General features: G+C 37.9%; 1 protein-coding gene across 1 annotated transcript in view; it reads right to left on the bottom strand.

Moving 5' to 3' along the window:
* Positions 1–1,185: 1,185 nt before the first annotated feature.
* Mroh9 (maestro heat like repeat family member 9) overlaps positions 1,186–19,288 on the bottom strand; it is a 59,779-nt gene continuing 41,676 nt past the window's right edge. The window contains exons 15-22 of the mRNA XM_028864487.2: positions 18,848–18,968; positions 18,496–18,633; positions 16,523–16,699; positions 8,230–8,382; positions 8,000–8,116; positions 7,334–7,436; positions 3,213–3,275; positions 1,186–1,579 (exon numbers count right to left, since the gene is read on the bottom strand). Of these exons, the coding sequence (XP_028720320.1) occupies positions 1,272–1,579; positions 3,213–3,275; positions 7,334–7,436; positions 8,000–8,116; positions 8,230–8,382; positions 16,523–16,699; positions 18,496–18,633; positions 18,848–18,968 (1,180 nt within the window). The 3' untranslated portion in view covers positions 1,186–1,271. The remainder of the gene's footprint in view (positions 1,580–3,212; positions 3,276–7,333; positions 7,437–7,999; positions 8,117–8,229; positions 8,383–16,522; positions 16,700–18,495; positions 18,634–18,847; positions 18,969–19,288) is intronic.

Here is a 19,288-nt window from a genome sequence, read left to right as displayed (position 1 = left end):
TAAAAAGTTGATGTGAGGTTCATTCAACACAAAGTCAATCATTTTGCAAGCTATATTTGGTGGGATTTAGTGCACTTAGGATATTGTGTAACCACCACCTCTGTGTAGTTATAGGATATTTCCATCAAAGGAAATCTCCTATCAGCCCTTATTCCTATTCCCCTCCTCACATAATTCCTTCCATAATTCCTGACCGCTGCTAGCATACTTTCTATTGCTTACAGGTTTAAATATTCTTCATATTTCACGTACAAGGAATCATACCCTGTGTGACCTTTTCACTCGGTAATATAATATTTTCAGGCTGATATGTTAGTATCTCATTCATTTTTTAAAAAAATCTAACAATATTCCACTATAGATAATTCTATGTTTAGTTTACCCATCTGAATTTAGTTTTGTAAAAAAAAAAAAAAAAAAAACAAAAACCCTCAAGAAATGTGTTGTTATATGAGTATCTTCTAGATAGAATTTAGATATCATAGATCTGCTTGTGTAATATATTAATATTTCTGCAGTTCAGACTTTTTGTTCAGCTATGTTTGGGAAGAAACTGCTTGGGAACATTTAGCAGAACTGTTTGTCAGTACATGTTGCCTGGCACAAGCTCTCTGCCCTTTTGTCAAACCTTATAGAGATTGTCTTCCTCTGTAATCCTGGCATTAAAATATTAACATGAGCATTATAGATAGCCAGATGTATATGAAATAACTCAGACACAATTAACACATTGTGTATCTGGCAGTTCCCTTTCAAATAATCAAGTGTTCTTTGTTTCTGTTAAGTAGCGCTTACAAGTATGTGGGGACATCATAGCATCACTCACATATCACAAAGCATGAAAGTGATATGTTCTATCAGCGTTCAACGTTCAACTCATCTGGCAAGTGTTCACTGTTTTTTTTTTTTTTAACATCAGATGCCAGCCACTGTGCATTCTAGAGCACACATCAAGGTGTAAGATAAGATGGGTGCTTCCAATCAAATTTGGTTCTGAGAGAAAGAAGGAGGAAATGATTTTAGAACAATCTCATAAACACCATAGGAGAGATTTTTTCAACCAGGGTGTTAAGACAAAATGAAAGCAGTGCCTACCCACTGTGGCCAAGAAAGCGTAAAAATGCACCCCAGGCTTCTCAGTGCTGCAGGGAAGGGGTTTTCTCATTGTCAGACAGATGGTAAGACTGCTCAGATTTATATATTTTAATAATTATAAGGGTTAGTGATAACTTAGCATTCCTCAGAAAAGGATTAAGCATAGACTGAGGTTCCTAAGAGGCAAAAGAAACTCGTTTCTCTTGAAAGAGATATTCGGCTTTCTCCTCATCAACGTGCTCCAGGTTATCTTCAGGCTTCACCTCTGTAAAGTCTTCTGGAACGCTCTCCTCCAGGGATGTAATATTGGCCAAGTCATAAATAAGCTTCAATTTTTTGGTATGGAACATCATAGCCCATCTTCGGAAGGTTTGCTTGATGGTTGAAGAGGCTATTCTATAGGCGATTTCTCTAAAAATCTTACGGGTTTTTTCTGCCAACAACTTGACCACAGGATCTTCGTCCCGAGCCACTCGTTCAATAACTGTAACAGTAGAGGGGCCCTTAGTTCAAGGTCTCTCCGACTCCAAGAGCGTTAAGTCTAAGCTCCCACCTCTCACCAAGTTGCTCTCCCCCATATTCTCCACCTGCAACTCTTCCCTACCCATCTCTCTACTTGACTAATGAGATCTACTAGAAAAAAAACAAAAATGGTTACCAAATTTATGGCATCCTTATGTGCCAAGCATTCAGCTCAGTATCATAAGAAGAGATTCATGTGTTGGTGATAGTCATGTAAAACACTGGAATAAGTCCAAGTGCTTACCAATAGAAAACCAATTAAAATTAAAGTTATTATAAAATAAAATAGCACATCTATTTTAATATAATGAGTCAATGCATATTCATTGTCACAAAAAAAGCTTATGATCAACAGCCTTGAACTTGTGGCCATTCCTCTGCTTCAACCTTCCAAGCACTGGGACTACAGGGTGAGTCACAGTATTTTCTTTTATTTCTTTGGATTAAAAAAAACAAGAATGAAAAAGGATGTTTTAGAAAAGGGAATGAGAGAAAGACAAGAAGATAGAGAGAAGAGAAAGATCTTAAGGGTTAAGGGGGAAGTATAGTGCTTGACATGCAGTAGCTAGTCAGGAGTGTAGAATGAATGAATGAAAGTGACTGAATGAATGAAGGAGAGATAATGATGCGCCAAGTGGGTACAACTCTCCACAGCCCTGGTGGGAGACACTGACAAGGGAGGCAACTGCATGAATACAGTGTGGAAGTCCATGGGAAGTCCTTGAACGTCCAGCCGTGCTGTTGTGAACCTGAAATTTCTCTGGACAATAGTAGACTTTATAAAGACAGACAGGAAGGAAGGAAGGAAGGAAGGAAGGAAGGAAGGGAAAGAGGAGCTGACAGCTATCCTAGCTATTTTCTTTTAAAAAAAAACTTTTAGATTTATTTATTGTATTTTATATCTATGAATTGTTTGCCTGAGTGTATGTATGTACAGCACATGTGTGCTTGGTGCCGGCAGAAGTTAGACTAGGACGTCGGATTCCCTGGAAATGGTGTTGTGGATGGCTGTGGGACACCATGTGGGTGCTGTAAGAACAAGTGCTTCCAACTGCTGAGCCAGCTCTCCAGCCCTGCCCCCAAGCTACTTTCTCATAACACAGTAGAGAGATGCTAAGATAGGGTGATGCCCGGTACCTGAGCCTTTTGGAGGAACAACAGCATTACTCTTCTTTAATTCCTCCCCCTCTGAATGTAATGTATTTTAATATTCACTAAAATGTAAAAACTATGAGGAATGAGCCAGCTTTACTTATTAGGGTGACCCAAAAACTACATGCTGGAAAAAAATATTTGCAGGATATGTAAGTGAATGACTCCTGAATTTTCAGTAATTTCTTAAGGCTCTGGCATGATCATTAGATTTCAGACAATAAATGGGATAAATTTGGGGAATGAAACAGGGACAGTAACAGAGAATAGGGAGAGTGAAAAAAAAAAAACAAATGCCCCTTAACCTAGTCCCTCTCCTGATTTTCCTATCCATAAACCCACCACCACCCAATTTCCATCCTCTAAACTATATAGAACTCTCATTCAGCTAGAATCAAAATAGTGAATTTATTTGAATCTATACACAAAGACCTCAATCTTACCCTCAATCATGACATCAATTTCTTCTTTGAGAAGTAAATGTGCTCCAGATTTCCCCAAGTACCCTGTGTATAAGGTATAAGCAAAGTCAGGCCAAAACAAACTATTAAATATATTTCTGTTGTTATCTAGCTAGATCATAGATTCTCCTTAAACTATCTTTTAGTGATTTCAAATAGTTATTATTTAATGAAAAATTAAAATATGTATGAAGAATGACCACAAAGTGAACATGCCTTAGCTACCATGTAGGTTCATATCCCAGAAGACTTTTACAAGCTCTTTGCAATTTCCTTCTCCATACTTCAGAATGTATCTACTGTCTTTATTCAACATAGTTTTATGAGATGTGTCCATGTTCCTACAGAAACAGCTCATGTAGTGCCATTTTTACATGCAGAGTGGAGATTCCTTAAAACACAGCCTGGCTATCAACTCATTTTGTTACATATCACTTACTGTTTATTGCTCTAGTTGGTGGTGGGACCTGAGAGAATGGAGCCATGGACTAAAGTCTCATGTAATAGTCAACTTTGTTCAAAGTATCACACAAGTTAAGAAACGTCACAGGAGTAAGGAGTAACATAGAACAAATTAAGAAGAGTCACATGAGACAAGTTAAGAAGAGTCACATGAGTGAAGTGTACAATTACAAGGTCAAAACACAAGTGGTAGGCCAGCTGTTAGGGTTAGGGTTAGGGTTAGGGTCTAAAGTGGCTAAATGTGTATCCCCATAGAGGCATATAAAAAAATATAAATATTGTTGTTGTAATGAATAATCTGAAGTAATTACCTCCTATCCTCTACATATTGGAGGTGCACAAAAGCACAAACTAACAATAATTCCATGCTTTTGAAGAAACTGAGGCCATACAACTCTTGGTTTCTTGGAGTTTTCTCACAAGTCTCAGTATTTCCCTCATAGGACTCCACTTTTCAGTGGTGTAACTACGTATAAGTCGCACACATTCCAGCATCACTTCCTACCCATGCTCATTTAGACAACCCTGTTTCAACTATCTCCCATGTTAAAGGCCTGAAAAATAGGAGGGGAGTTGTTTGGGGAAAGGCTTTCAGTGTGTGTGTGTGTGTGTGTGTGTGTGTGTGTGTGTGTGTGTGAGAGAGAGAGAGAGAGAGAGAGAGAGAGAGAGAGAGAGAGAGAGAGAGAGAGAGAGAGAGAGAGAGGAGAAGAGGCAACAGAGAGCAAGGAGAATAAACTTCATTATGTATATGCAGGAAACTGTCAAATAAAAAATAGAGCTCAGTGGACAAGTACTTGCCTATCACGATATCCAGAACCACAAGTAATAGCAGCAACAATAAAAAACCCCATTCTTCATTTTAATGGGTATTACCAAATTATCTTTCTTAGGAAAGGTAGTAATTCATAGCATCATTATGATGAAAAATCATTTCCATGCTGGGTGGTGGTGGCTCACGCCTTTAATCCCAGCACTTGGGAGGCAGAGCCAGGTGGATCTCTGTGAGTTCGAGGCCAGCCTGGGCTACCAAGTGAGTTCCAGGAAAGGCACAAAGCTACACAGAGAAATCCTGTCTCGAAAAAAAAAAATCATTTCCATTTTCCCATAACAGGGTCAGACCTACATAGCACATCCCAGTAAAACAGTTGGGGCTCCAGCTTCCTAGATGCCCATCAACTGATAAATGAATAATGAAAATGTGGTACATTTATACAATGGAATATGATCCAGCTGCAAGGAAAAATACAATTGTGATATTTGCAGGTAAATGGATGGAGCTAGGGACACTCATCCTTCGAGACGTACCTCAGACCCAGAAAGACAAACCTAGTAGGTTTTCTCCTATATGTAGATGCTAGCTCTTATGCTTTAGATATGTTTCATTTATAATATCCACAGAGGTTAGGTAGCTAGTAAGAGTACACCAATATATCAATTGAGATATGTATAGGTTTAAAAAAAAGCATCGGGACTTTTAATCTTATTCTTTCTTTCTTAAAACAGAATTCATACTCCACTCATTGTTACCATTTCATTTCCTTCGGTAATGTTCACAAGTAGTCTTCATGTGTGCAGCGTATGGACTTCAAAGTTTTTCTGTCCCTCCTTGCTCTCTCAGTCCACCCTCCCTTCTTTTCTTCCTCCATTTGTTCTCTCTCATCTTTACTTCTTCTTTTCCAGCTCTCTCCTCCTACCCCCACCTCCTTTCTTCCCTCTCTCCTTCCCTCCCATTTCTTCCTTAATCATTATGGTAGTTTGAATGTAATCTCAGAGAAAGTGGCACTCTTAGGAGATGCGGCCTTGCTGGAGTGGGTGTGGCCTTGTTGGAGGAAGTGTGCCAAGATGGGAGCAGGCTTTGAGATTGGTCTCTTTTGCTCCCGCTTCACTCAGTGTGACAGGCAGATCACTTTCTATTGCCTTCTGATTAAGATGTATCCAATACCATGTCTGCCTGCATGCATGCCATGATTATACTAGACTGAACCTCTGAAGTGTAAGGCAGCAATCAATCAAATGTTTTCCTTTATAAGAGTTCCTGTGATTGTGGTGTCTCTTCACAGCAATAAAAACCCTAAGACAATGATTTTCTTTCCTTGTTTCTTTTTTACCCATTATAGATGGTATCTTTTGTTTTTGTATATTTCCACCATTGATCTATAAGACTTGTGAGATTTAAACTACATTTTAAATTAAAAAATACATATAGGAACAACTGTATGTGATTATCTATCTATCTATCTATCTATCTATCTATCTATCTATCTATCTATCTATCTCTATTCTGAAGCATCACAGTAAGGAGGACACTGATCTCTCTTGTGTGACCTTTGCTCTTGTGGAGGATTGGCTTATCACTACTATCAGTGCAGATTTTCTCATTTGCAGGTTACAGTTGTTTTCCTTTTCTGTGATGGTTATGTATTTTTCCTCACACTTGTCCCCTATGCTGTAAAATCTTACTTTCATGGTCTTTGCTTCTTATATCAAATACATTCTGTATATTTTTAGGCACATTCAATCTTTATTTTAAAGTTCTAGGTTCATAGAATTATTTATTGTGAGTTTCATCTGTTTGGTAAAAATACATTTTCTATGTTTTTTTCTCATCTATTCTCTGTTTTTACCTTGAAGTACCTCTATAGAAAAAATGATGCTGCCCTTTTATGAGAAAGTTATTTATTGGGGATTCCATAGTTGGGTGTTATAAACAGAGATGGGAAGCTCAAGGAGATTATTCAGGAGATTGTATTGATGTGAAATAAATTTATCACAGAACTCTCTGTGTCTGTCTCTCTCTGTCTCCATGTCTCTGCTTCATTCTGTTTCTCTGTCTCCTCTCCCCTCTTTTCTCCCTCTCCTCTCTCCTCTCTCTCCTCTCTCTCTCTCTCTCTCTCTCTCTCTCTCTCTCTCTCTCTCTCTCTCTCTCTCTCTCTCTCTGTCCTCTGTGAACACAGATCAGAAGACTAATGCTCATCATGGTATAGTTGGTTACGTATTTTGACTGTCCAAATTCTCTACAGTGTGATATGACCATGAGTTTTCTCATTCCTTTCTGTTCTTGAGAGTCTAGTCTAGGGTCTCAAATAGGACAAGGGGATAACTATCACCAAATTGAAATTCCAGATTCTCACAGTTAGAGTGTCACAAGGAAAAGCATCATTGCCATTGGTCAGATTTGTCCAAGGTGAAAACTTTAGCTGTCATTGCCTCTGAGTGTCTGGGATTCTCCCATACACATTTTATTTCTAAACTTTACTGGATCAGATATCTCTCTTATTTGTTGTAATTTGTTGTTACAGGTGTTCAAGTTGTGTTGAACATGATGTTCATATGAAGTTTTAAATCACTCTTGTTATTTAGATAGTGATTTTAGGCAGTAGAGGAGAATGATATTACATTCTAAAATTTTATTATCCATCTTGTTGAACACATTTTATGTAATAATTGGTCAGACAGAAATACCTACTTTGTGTTGTAAAATAGAACTTTATTTCAATCACACATATTAACCATGTTCATCATATTTATCACCATGACAGTTATTGTCAATCATAAAATTTATAAATATTTTAATGAATAATTTGACTTGAGCCCTATTTTATACATCCAAAGACAAATTAAGAAAAATTAAATTTAATTACCTACTAGTATAGTGGCTCCTTTCTTCAGAAATGTTCGGGAGCTCCACAGGAACCCTAAGGTACCAGATATTAAATCCGTAATGTAACTCTCATAAGAAGAAAGCTGGGAATAAAACAGTAAAATTACTCTCTTAATTGTTGACAAAGCATATTTGCTTCCTCTAGAGAAGAGTCAAAGTAAGAGACCTTAATTACTTAGTTGCTAGTATGAAATTAAGACCAGTTTACAACTTGGAGATTTGTCTGTGTGAGTTATACTCCTCTGGCTGCTGGCAACGACTATTCTATCATATCATTCCTGAACCCAGCATTGTTTTTCTAACCTGTAATTAGCATCCTCTCATCTCCCCTTCTTTACCCTTATTCATACTGGGTTTCAAAAGACCAGCTCGTGAGGTTATGGCAAAATAGTTTTCCTTTGGTGATGTGGAATGTTCTACTCAAGTTTGTATCTATCCGCAGGTCAAAATAAGAGGAAGAAAATAGGGTGATCAATGTTGAGAGTGTGAAAAATTCTTTCTTTCATCTAAAGTTCTTATTGTAAATTGAAATGTTATCTTTTCTTCACATTCTTTCTACAAGTTCCTCCTTTTCATCAAGTCATCTGTCACCACTTGTGTGACCTTTAAGTTGTGCTTATGATAGTTAAAGCAGAGGGCTACTTACAAGGTTGTTGCAGATGCTGAGAACCACTGACTCAAAACAGTAATTTTCCTCTTTGAGCAGATGTGTTATTGGCCACTTTAGTTGTGAGAAGCAGATAGTTAATGTATATCTGCAAGCCTGGGAGAGAGAAAAGATCAGTCAGGCTTGATTTGCTGTTACATGAAACATTCTGCTGGGTTTAATTGAGAGAAATAAGATTATGTAAGAAATTTAAGAAAAAAGGCTCTTACATTCACAATTCTTGTTTCATTAGACTCCAAAAACAGGAGCAGGGGCACAAGACTTCCTATGATTACATGGTTTAGCATCCGTTTGTAATGACTCATATCCAGAAGCAATTCACCAAAGTGTCGAATGGCCATGCATTGAATGTCACTATTAACCTGGACCATGCACACAAGTAAAAATTAAGATTTCAGTTGAGCATATCAATGCTACTTTCTTTAGTGGTAGTATATATGTATGGTATGTATACATACATATATAACTATCATTTTTAGTAAAGATTGGGCTTGTTAGGGCTTCTTTTTGTGATAAGATTTGACTAACCATTATTCCCAATACCCAAGATATAAGTGCCCATTAATAGATGAATGAACACACAAATAATTTGAGACATAATAAAAGAAAAGATTATCACTGCGACAGTAAGGCTAAATCAGGAGGACATTACAATGAGTGGACTCAGCCAGTTATAAAAAGGAATGTTTCCTGATCTCACTTACTTTGCCTTCAACTAAAACTTATAGGAACAGATACTTAGATGTTGTAGGACATTTTGATCACACTCTGAAATTCCCGAGACTGATGATAAAGTTTACTTTGAATCAGAGGGTAGAGCTAGCTACTAGCTGACCAAATTAGCCATAGAGGTTTTGGAGGACTGAGGACATATGCAGAGACACTGGAAGTAGTAGTGAGGGGTTTAGAAAGATTCTTGGCCCTTTTTGAATCAAGGAAGGAGAAAGAGAGGGGGTCACTAGTTGTTTCTCCTCTGCTTCTCTGATCATTCAGATATCTGACTCTCGAGTTTTTATTGATAAAGAATAATTAGATAAATGCTTCATTTGGCATCCAACAGGGGGCATATGCAGCTCTGGTACAACTGGCTTCTCCTCCCTCCCCTCAGGTCCTCTATGCAAGTCTGGGGTTTTCCCATTGCAGCCTTTCTATGGCAGCTTCCAGCTGCTGCCCCTCCCCGGCCCTAAACACCATAGGTGGCTGGGCCCCGAATGCCACTGGAGTTAGCTGCCCACCATCAGCCAGCTCTGTCATTCAGGTGGCCCTATGCCCTCACTTCCCACCACATTCTTCCACAGATCCCCCTAGGCTGGCTTTTCAGGCTCCTTCTCCCCATGGGTTGAGGGCTTCCCCTCAATTCCCTCCTTGGGCCATTGCCGTATCAGGTGGGCTGCCTTAATACTCACTCAGGATTTTACCGCTACTGCCACAGCCACACACTCTCACTCAGCTCCTAGGTTCAGGGGAGCAGCTGCAGCTGCCCTTGGCCCGGTTGTGCATTCTCTGCCCAGCCATGTGGCGCATCAGCAGCCAGCCTTACACTTCACTGTCATTATCAGCACATCTGGTGAGACACCTGGGAATTCTTAAAGGGGGAATTAATCTAAAAAAAGGAAGCTTTTTTTGCCCACATTAAGAATGGGGAAGAATATTAAGATGCAGTGAATTAGGTCTCTGTATGGGTCCACAATGGAAGGTTTGACAATGAAAAAAATAGATGAAGGGATAATCAACTTAGTTGGGATTGACATACTGTTGATTGTAATAATTATCAATTTTGTAGTTCATGTTCTATACTTTAAAATGTGGTTTGACATTGGTGCCAAATATGAAAAATTGACTGATAAGATACATTCCTTAGAAAGACCTGCTAATGAAACTAAGAAAAATATTAACACATACACACAGAGGAGTTTAGGGCAGAACTTACTTCACCATTGTATTATGAAACTGAAGATGAGTGGCTCAAGGTTATTTAGAAAATCAACCTTAATTTATCCAGCTACCATTTAAGAACAGCCATCAGATGATAGGTATCTCCAAGGCTATTAAGAAATTAACTGGGATATTGCAGAAATGTTAGATTTGAAGAGATTTAAGGAAGCAATAGTTTCATATGGTATGTATTCACCTTTTGTGAAGCAGATGTTAAATTCATAGGCAACTCAAAACAGAATTATTCTACAAGATTGGAAATACTGAGCTACAGCAATATTGGAAGCTGGTCCTCAGTTACAATGGAAAACATGACAGAGAGAGGAGCAAAGGTTACAGAATAATGAAGTAGGGCTAGAGGTATTGAAATTTCCCAAGATTAACTCCTCAGTGAAGGTCAGTATGCTGATTTGTAAAGACAGATTACATTTGCTGACTGCACCTTGGCTTTATATGGTATAGCAGCTTTGAATGCTTGGGACAGGGTTGAAGAATCACGAAAGAGGACTGAGTCATTTACTAAAATTATACAAGGCCCAAAAGAAGTCTTCACTGATTTTTTTTTTTACACAGATTGACTTCAGTTGTAAAAAGAATGTTATCAGATCCAGAAGTTGGACAAATATTAGTTAAATCTTTGGCTTTTGAAATACTAATTCAGAATGCAAAATTGTGACTAGACCCTTACAAGCAAGATCTGCATCAATAGATAAATGGGTTAGAAATACAGCTGATATTGGATCTCATAGTTATAATGATAGTAGGATAGGAGAAGTGATTTCTAAATATTTTAAGAAAAATCAAAAGGCAAGAAATCTTAATTGTGGTAAAGCAGGCCATCTGAAAAGGAATTATAGGCAAGGTGGTCCTAGAAACAATGTTTTTTTCTAGAGATTACCCAAACATAAGGCCCCAGACTTCTAGAATATGTAGAAGGTGTGGCAAAGGCCAGCATTGGACTAATGAATGCAGATCAACATAGGACAGGCAAGGTAACCCTTTGCAATCAGGAAGTGCCTTAAGGGACCTCTCACAGGCCCCCATGTCAAATTTGGTTCAATCGTTCCCTGTTAGCATTAGAGAAATTCCTCCACAGAGCAATTAAAAGATTTAATGCCTGTTTTAAAAATACACTGCTCTGGATGACAGAACAGCATCAGTAGATAAAGCCAAATTTTCAGGAGAGACAATAAAACAAGTATTTTGGCAAACATCTATAAATGATCAAAGATCAAAGCTAAAAATGCAAATAAGTGGTGTTATGATGGAAGGTTACTAGATACAGACATGGATGTAACAACAATTTCACCAAAATCTTGGCCTCCAGATTGGCCTCATCAGGAGGTAAATATTCAGCTTTTAGGGATTGGAACTTTATCTCATGTAAAACAAAGTGTATAGTGTCAGAAGAACAAATAGGAAAATTAAACCATATGTGGCTAACATAGCAATGAATTTATGGGGATGTGATTTATTACAACAATGGAAAACCCAGGTTAACATTCCTTCAATCTTAGAAACAAACCATAAACTAACATACACTTCTGAGAGATATTTAAAAAGTATTATAAAGAACAGTCACTGACCATTAAGGTATAACATAAGCAGGGCACAATAGCTGATGATCTTTCAAAGGTACCAACAGCCCTACCTTTAATATGGTTAAATGACAGATCTGTCTGAGTGGAACTATGGCCCTTGACATCAGAAAAATTACAGGTCTTAGAACAGCTGATACAGGAACAGCCAAATGCGTAATATACTGAAGTCCTTGGAATTCTCCTATATTTGTCATTAAAAAGAAATCTGGGAAATGGAAATGGTAACAGATCTAAAAGTTATTAATAAGGTAATCCTGCCAATGGGCTCTTTACATCCTGTAAGTCCCTTGCCTTTTTTATATTGCCTAAAGGATGGTTTATTATAGTGATTGGTTTAAAAGACTGCCTTTTTACATTTGCACAAATGGGGTTGAGAGAAACCTACCTTCACGGTGCCTGCTTACAAAAATTTCCAGCCTGTTAAAGATATCAGTGGAAAATTCTTCCACAAGGGATGTTAAGCAGCCCCATCTTGTGTCAATATTTTGTAAAAGAGCTGTTGGAAATAATTTGCAGTTTCCTCAATCTATATACATTATATCTTACTGGCTGATTCAGATTCAGATACTCTAGAAAAAATGTTTGAAGAGGTAAAGAGAATTTTGCCTTTTGGGGGGATTACAAATTGCTCTTGAAAAAATACAAAAAGGAGATTCTATTAATTACCAATGATATAAGACAGGTTTGTTTACAAAACATTCAACCACAGACAGTACAAATCAGGAGAGATCAATTACAAATTTCTAACGATTTTAAAAAATTGCTGGGAGATATTAACTGGCTGTAGCCCACAATTAGATTGACAATTCAACAACTAAGTAATTTATTTCAAACCTTACAAGGTGATAAGGACTTGAATTGTGCAAGAAAATCACCAGCTGAGGCTAAAAGAGGACTGGCTTCGGTAAAAGAGAAATTACAGGATACACATGTGGATTGCTTGGATCCAGAGCTTGATTGTATCCTAGTCATACTACCTTCTATGAATTTTCCTGAGGCTATGGTTCTGCAGGACTGGTACCTTCACATGCTCCAGTAGGTCATAGATTCAGTAGAGGTTGGGATAGGCCAACTCAAATACCTGAATGTGGGCCTAGGTGGTAGCTGGTCATTCCAGGCCACTGAGATCACTCCCCTCAGGTGAGGGACAGAGCCAGCTCTTTTTTTTAAACGCCAAGACCATGCTATTTCAGCTGTGTAGTGTAACTTGAAATAAAGGATAGTAATAACATCAATAGCTTTTTTTTTTAAAAAAATGGTTTGGGACCATTTTGGCTATTCTGGGTTGTTTGCGTTTTTTTGTGTAATTTAAGATGATTTTTTTTAAATTTCAATGAACAGTTATGTTGGAATTTTGTCAGAATGTCGAGGATTAAGAATAATGTTGAGCCAGGTGGTGGTGGCACACACCTTTAATTCCAGCACTTGGGAGGCAGAGCCAGGCAGATCTCTGTGATTTCGAGGCCAGCCTAGTCTACAGAGTGAGATCCAGGAGAGGTGCAAAGCTACACAGAGAAACCCTTTCTCAAACAAACAAGCAAACAAACAAACAAAAGAATAATGTTGACAAATGTTATTGTGGATGTGAGGAAAGGGGAGTACTTATTTTCTGCTGGTGGTTCCTCTATGGTAAGGTGTGAAGGTCCCCCCCCCCAAAAAAAAAACAACCCTAAAAATAGATCTACCACATGACCTACCTATATCACTCCTGGACATATCCCCAGAGGACTCTATATTTCTACTATGGAGTTACTTGCTTGTCTATGTTTATTGATAATCTAGTTACAACAGCCAGGAAATGGAAACAGCCTAGATGTCCATCAACTGGTGAATGGATAAAGAAAATGTAGTATATTTACACAATGGACTGTTATTTAGCTATTAAGAGAAACAAATTATGACATTCACAGATAAATGAATAGAACTGGAAAGTAGTGAACCGAGAGAGATAAATATCACATATCTTTTCTCATTTGTAGACATTAGCTTTGAATTTTTAGCTATGAATGTTTCATTTGGAATACTCATAGTCAGGAAATTAGTAAGGGCCATAGAAGGACTTTAAAGTGGGGGATAGAGAGCAGTAGTAAAAATGCTTAAAATGGATTAGGGAACAGAAAGGGTTAAATTTATGTGAGATATGGGAGAACAGGGTAGAGGAAGAAATATGGGGAATGTTATTTAACACTAAAGGTCTTTCAAAAAAGTAATATAAAGTCTACTGCTGTAAAAACTTTCTAATATATATACATATTATATAAGCACATGTATTTTTATATATACATACTAAAATAGTTAAAATGGAGTTTCCCTATAATGGGAAGACAATCTTTCTACTAGGTAACACAGGGTAAGAAATGAAAAGCTCAATGGCAGGATCTTGGCTAATGAGGTCCCATGGAACCACAGACATTACAGGCTGTTGCTAATGCTCTAGGTTACCACCCAGAACATAATGGTTAAGATTCTGTTTCTGAAGAAGGCATGTGCTTGAGTGACGGAGCATGGAGAATTCAAGCTGGTGCCGACTTGGAAGCTCCATCCCTACTGGGTAGTTTTTATGGTTCCAGAAGAGAAAGGCTGTGAACTTGTGAGCTACAATAACATCTCCTCTGTTGAGACATGCCACTGGTGCAATAGTGGCATGCTCATCATGGAATTAACCAAATACTCTAATTGGAATTAAGTCCAGATCCACATGAAGAAACTTATACCGGTGCCATTATCAGGCCAAGAACCTGTGGCCAGACAGGTCAAAGACCCTACGGGAACACCTAATACTATTCTGCTGCTAAATAGATATAGTATGAAAACGATTTCTAGTTACTGGGATTCTTAAGAGTTTAGTTCCTGGATCTGACCTTAAGACTTTCTCCAATTAACCTGTAAATTTCAACCAAGATTCTTTGTTTTGCAAAAAAAAAAAAAAGCTTGCTTCTATTATTTTAAATATTATTATTTAATGCAATTGTCCATAAGTCCTTCCAGTCTTCCTCTTTTCTATTTACCCTTTTAATTAAGAAAATCTGTTTAAGCTATTGAAGAGCAACTCTACAACCAGTTTAGGCTCAGAGTTGAGGTTCTGTCATGAATTCAGTATTGATGCTTATTTTCTTAGCTTTTTGAATTGTGTTTGTTATCAATAACTTCCGGAGATAGTAATTGGAGTCACTTAGCAGGAGTCTGGTTCATAGAAGGCCTCCCTACATTGTTCTTTCCTCTGTCACATCTTCTGTGTTTACAGTATGATTCTTTTAGTATGGCAGCACTAACTGAACTAGTGGGGTATGAAAATAAGTCAAGAAGCTGGGAAGGGGACCTGTTGGGAGGACATACATAGGGAAAGTTGGATGGGGAGGTATATTGTGTTATATTTCATTATATACATCAGTGGTTTCCAACCTGTGGATTGCAACCCCATTGGGGGTAGCATATCAGATGTTATGAAGTAGCAACAAAATGATTTTATGGTTGGGGCACCACCACAACAAGAGGAACTGTATTAAAGGGTCACAGCATTAGGAAGTTTGAGAATTACTGGTATGCATGAATGAAATTCTCAAGAATAAAGAAACATTAAAATATGGCTGGAGAGATGGTTCAGCAATTAAGAACACTGGCTGCTCTTCGAGTTCAATTCCCAGCAACCACATGGTGGCTCACAACTATCTGTAATGAGATCTGGTGCCCTCTTCTGGCACGCAGGTGTATGTGCATACATAAAAAATTAATCTTAAAAAAAAAAAAGAATTCTATATGAAAAAGAAACATAACAAAACAAAACAAAATCCTCTATGTTAATAACAAACATTTATTGGAGGTACCGCACATGTCAACTTTGTAATCATGCAGCAAAAATGGTGTATTTTAATGGAGTGCAATAATATGGGACAGGAAAATATTTTCAAAGCAAAATTTAATTGAAAGAAATTGTAGCCGGGCGGTGGTGGCGCACGCCTTTAATCCCAGCACTCGGGAGGCAGAGGCAGGCGGATCTCTGTGAGTTCGAGGCCAGCTGGCTACAAGTGAGTCCAGGAAAGCGCAAAGCTACACAGAGAAACCTGTCTTGAAAAAAAAAAAAAAAAAAAAAAAAAAAAAAAAAAAAAAAAAAAAAAAAAGAAATTGTAAGTCCCTACTCTTTGACAAGTCAGTTCCCAACTGAAAAAATTTTACTTATTTTTTATTCTTTGACATTTTCAGATATGTGTATGAGGAATTTCAATCATATTTTGCCCCTTGTCATTTTCTCATCTCTCCTCTTTCTGACAAAGCCCTTCTTTTCCCTCAATAATTCTTCTACTTTCACATCTCATTCGTGGAGTGGCCCCTAAGTTTAAGTAAGATTGCTTGCATGAGTGTGGGTAGGAGGTTCCTTACTGAGGCCTGGGCAATTGATCAGTGGCTCCACCACTGGAGAAAGTTACATCCTTTCCTCTAGACACCACTAACGGGCATTAGTCCCGTAGGGAAGGACAGGGCCTCATGAGCCCTTCCTCCTTCCATGATGATATGCTGACAATCTCAGTCTTGCGTGGGTCTTTTGCGGATCTCCACCACTTCAGTAAGTTCATGGGCACAGTGGTTATGCCATGTCCAGAAGACATCATTTTTCAACACTGTGCTCCATTTTCTGGCCCTTGCCGCGGTCTTTCCACCCCCTCCTATGTGACGTCCCCTAAGCCTTGGAGGGGTGAACATATAAACTCTTAACCACGTACTAAACCTACTTCTGTATCTGTTTTACCGCTGGGGAAACTGATGTACCAAGACTCTGAAGAAATCTCTATCTCACCATGATATCAAAGGTAGAAGGGGGGGTTACACCTACCCAGTCCAGGTTTAGTGTTAATCAGGGTAATCACTAAGCTGAAATTTATCCAGGGATAAGATCATCCTGCCATCTGGGGATTAACTGAACCACAAAAGCTAATGGTCTCAGACATCTAAATTACATAATGTCACTCACATGATCCATAAGAGGACAGTAGCTGGAAGCAATCCTGGTACACACCGTGGAGTAGATCGTCTTGTCCAGTTTGCTCAAAATGTTTCGGAGGGTGAGCATGGCCCGGATGACCACAGTGTACTCTTTGGAAAGAAAAGCATCCAAGACTGGGAGTAACAGGTTGCAGACGTTTTCTAACTATGTATAAAAGGAGGAAAACAGTAGAACTTTGGTACTAGGAGGCTTGGGCTGATGATTGGTATGTACACTTCTGAGTTTAGCTGGCCAACTCACAAGTCTTTATAACTGTTAGAGGTTTTTGTAAACTAAATGCTTTTAAAAGTCATTGTTAAAAATTAATCACACAAATTTATAATTAAGTAAAATCAAAAGTAGTATTAAAAAGTGATCAATTCTAAAGTCTTTTGCTAGTATGTATTCTGTTTTCTACATTCTTAAGGCTACTGATGAACTGTGTATGGATGATTGGAAAAGTAAATAAAGTTATATTATGCATTTCTGCCTAATTCCATGTTAAATAACAAGCATTCGAGATCTTGAAATTAGCCGTAGTAAGAATATTCATATCAGAAAATTTTGATCTTTTTTTCAGAGATCTGGTATTAAATATTTACCAACAATATCTGGTAGTGTGGTCTCTAAACATGAGAAAGAAATGTTTAAACGGAGGAACTGAAGAGCCTCAGAGGCAAATCAGAGTCAAAGAGAATGGAATTGTAAGGAAAAGAGAAATGGGAGACACCAAAAAAGTAAAGAGTAACTTTAAGAGTTACTTTAAGTAACTTTAAGTACACACACACACACACACACACACACACACACACACACACACACACACACACACACACGACCGAATCAGTGCCTAAATGTACCTTTGTCTTTCTAGGAAGTTAGGTCTGTATTGTTTCTCTATTATTGTCCTTCTTACTTTGGCATAAAATCTCCCTGTTATAAACAACATGGAAAAGAATTTTGGACAAAGCAGCAAATAATGTTCTGCTTACTAAAAAGTAAAACAAACGCTCTTATTGACTTGTATTTTTTTTAAAGCTGATGGACCACAGCTTATGAAATTCTAAATGCAAAGATGGGTATCCACCAACAAGCTTGAAGGCTATGATCAAATAGATAAACAAAGATTTATTATTAGATCCATTATTGAATTAACAATGATTTGTGGTGCATCTACAGTTTCAGGATTGTGCAAGATACTTTGAAATTTGGAATTACAAGACATGGGGGCCTGATTAAATTTATTTGAACTGAAAAGCTATTCACATGTGCTAGTGGGAAATGATTTAAGATCATGACTCTCACTGTTACCAAAGGTCCTAAATAGACAGATCCATGGACCACAACCCAGAATTTTTGGTTTTGTAGGCTTGAGGAGGGCACAACAATTTGCATTTGTAACAATTTTCCAGGGGACTTTGATTCTGGTGGCTCAAGGATCGTACTTTGAGCCTCACTGTTATGTTATAGAATAAGTGTTCCTAGATGGGGTTGCCCTCAGAGGGAGGAGGCTGCTAGAGGTTAGAATATTCAATAAAGTCTGACTTGAAGTGACCATCAAAAAGGGCAAAGAATGAAATCATGTATAAGTGAGGGGAACGTATTATAAGTGGATGGAAGACATCTGGTGGGTTCCCCAAGGAAGAAGTCAAGAAGAGTACAGAAATACAGAGAGGGAATGGACAGATGTTTGTGACTTAAAATATAAGGAGAGTATTCACTCTGAGCAATGATGATAAATAAATTCTGAGCACAAGACATGATTTTGTGGAAAAATTATGAATAAAAGGATAAACACCACTTAGTTGGTTTATATTCTCTCTATTCTATTGACTTTCAGACTTTGATAGTTTTAGCTGTACAGAAACTGAAAAAGCACCAACATTTTATTACAAGACATTAAACAGTATCAAAACATTCAGTCATGACACACAAAGTTCATACTTCACACATACACATACTTCACTGAAAACGGGTGCCATGCTCGCAATCTTCTGAAGGCTCATTTTGCCAACTGAAGGATTGGGATCATTAATCCAGTTTCTGAAGAGAACCAAAAATTCCTTCGGTAATGATTCCTTGAAGAAGTTGTTCAGAAGCTTTAATAAAAAAAAAAATGCACTTACTAAATTAATGAGTGGAGTCAGGACTCCTCCTCGCCCCTCCCCTTTGACTTCATATATCATTTACTTTCTTAAATTTTTATGAGGAAGGTACTTAGAGAGGGAGATGAAATGCTGGAGTTTTGATTTAAGTTTATTCAAGCAATGGGAATGAAAAGTCAGTTGGTCACAATCTACTATTAAAACTCACTTCAGCAAAGAATATTATTGTGACGATACTGTCTTCTGACCTTCTAGGGCCTTCTACTGCAACCTTGTAGACATAATGCAGGGTCTCTGGAAACTGTGGAAAGTTACATTCACTGAGAGTTCTGTAAAGGAGCAGAAGACACCAAATTAGCAAAGAAGGGAAATATCCTTCATTGACAAGGAGTTAGTTCTTATCTATGTACTATTGACTACCCAGATTAGAAAGAAAGTTGTTCTACAAGATTCCCTAGTCTAAGGTAAACTGCAGCATCACTTCACAATCTAGATAGACCCTGGGGAATTATACAAGCCTGAATCTCTACAGCAATTCTTTCCTTGTCACACCTCCTTTTCTTTTCTCCCTTATTTTTCCACATTAGGAGAAGCCTTATTTCGGCATTAGCCACCATCAGTCCTTGACTAAAAAGAGAGGAAGTATATA

Source organism: Peromyscus leucopus, chromosome 15, assembly GCF_004664715.2.
Source record: "Peromyscus leucopus breed LL Stock chromosome 15, UCI_PerLeu_2.1, whole genome shotgun sequence".
NCBI classification, from domain to species: domain Eukaryota; kingdom Metazoa; phylum Chordata; class Mammalia; order Rodentia; family Cricetidae; genus Peromyscus; species Peromyscus leucopus.
The sequence above is the reverse complement of the archived record's forward strand: the minus strand, read 5'-3'. Positions and strand labels throughout refer to the sequence as shown.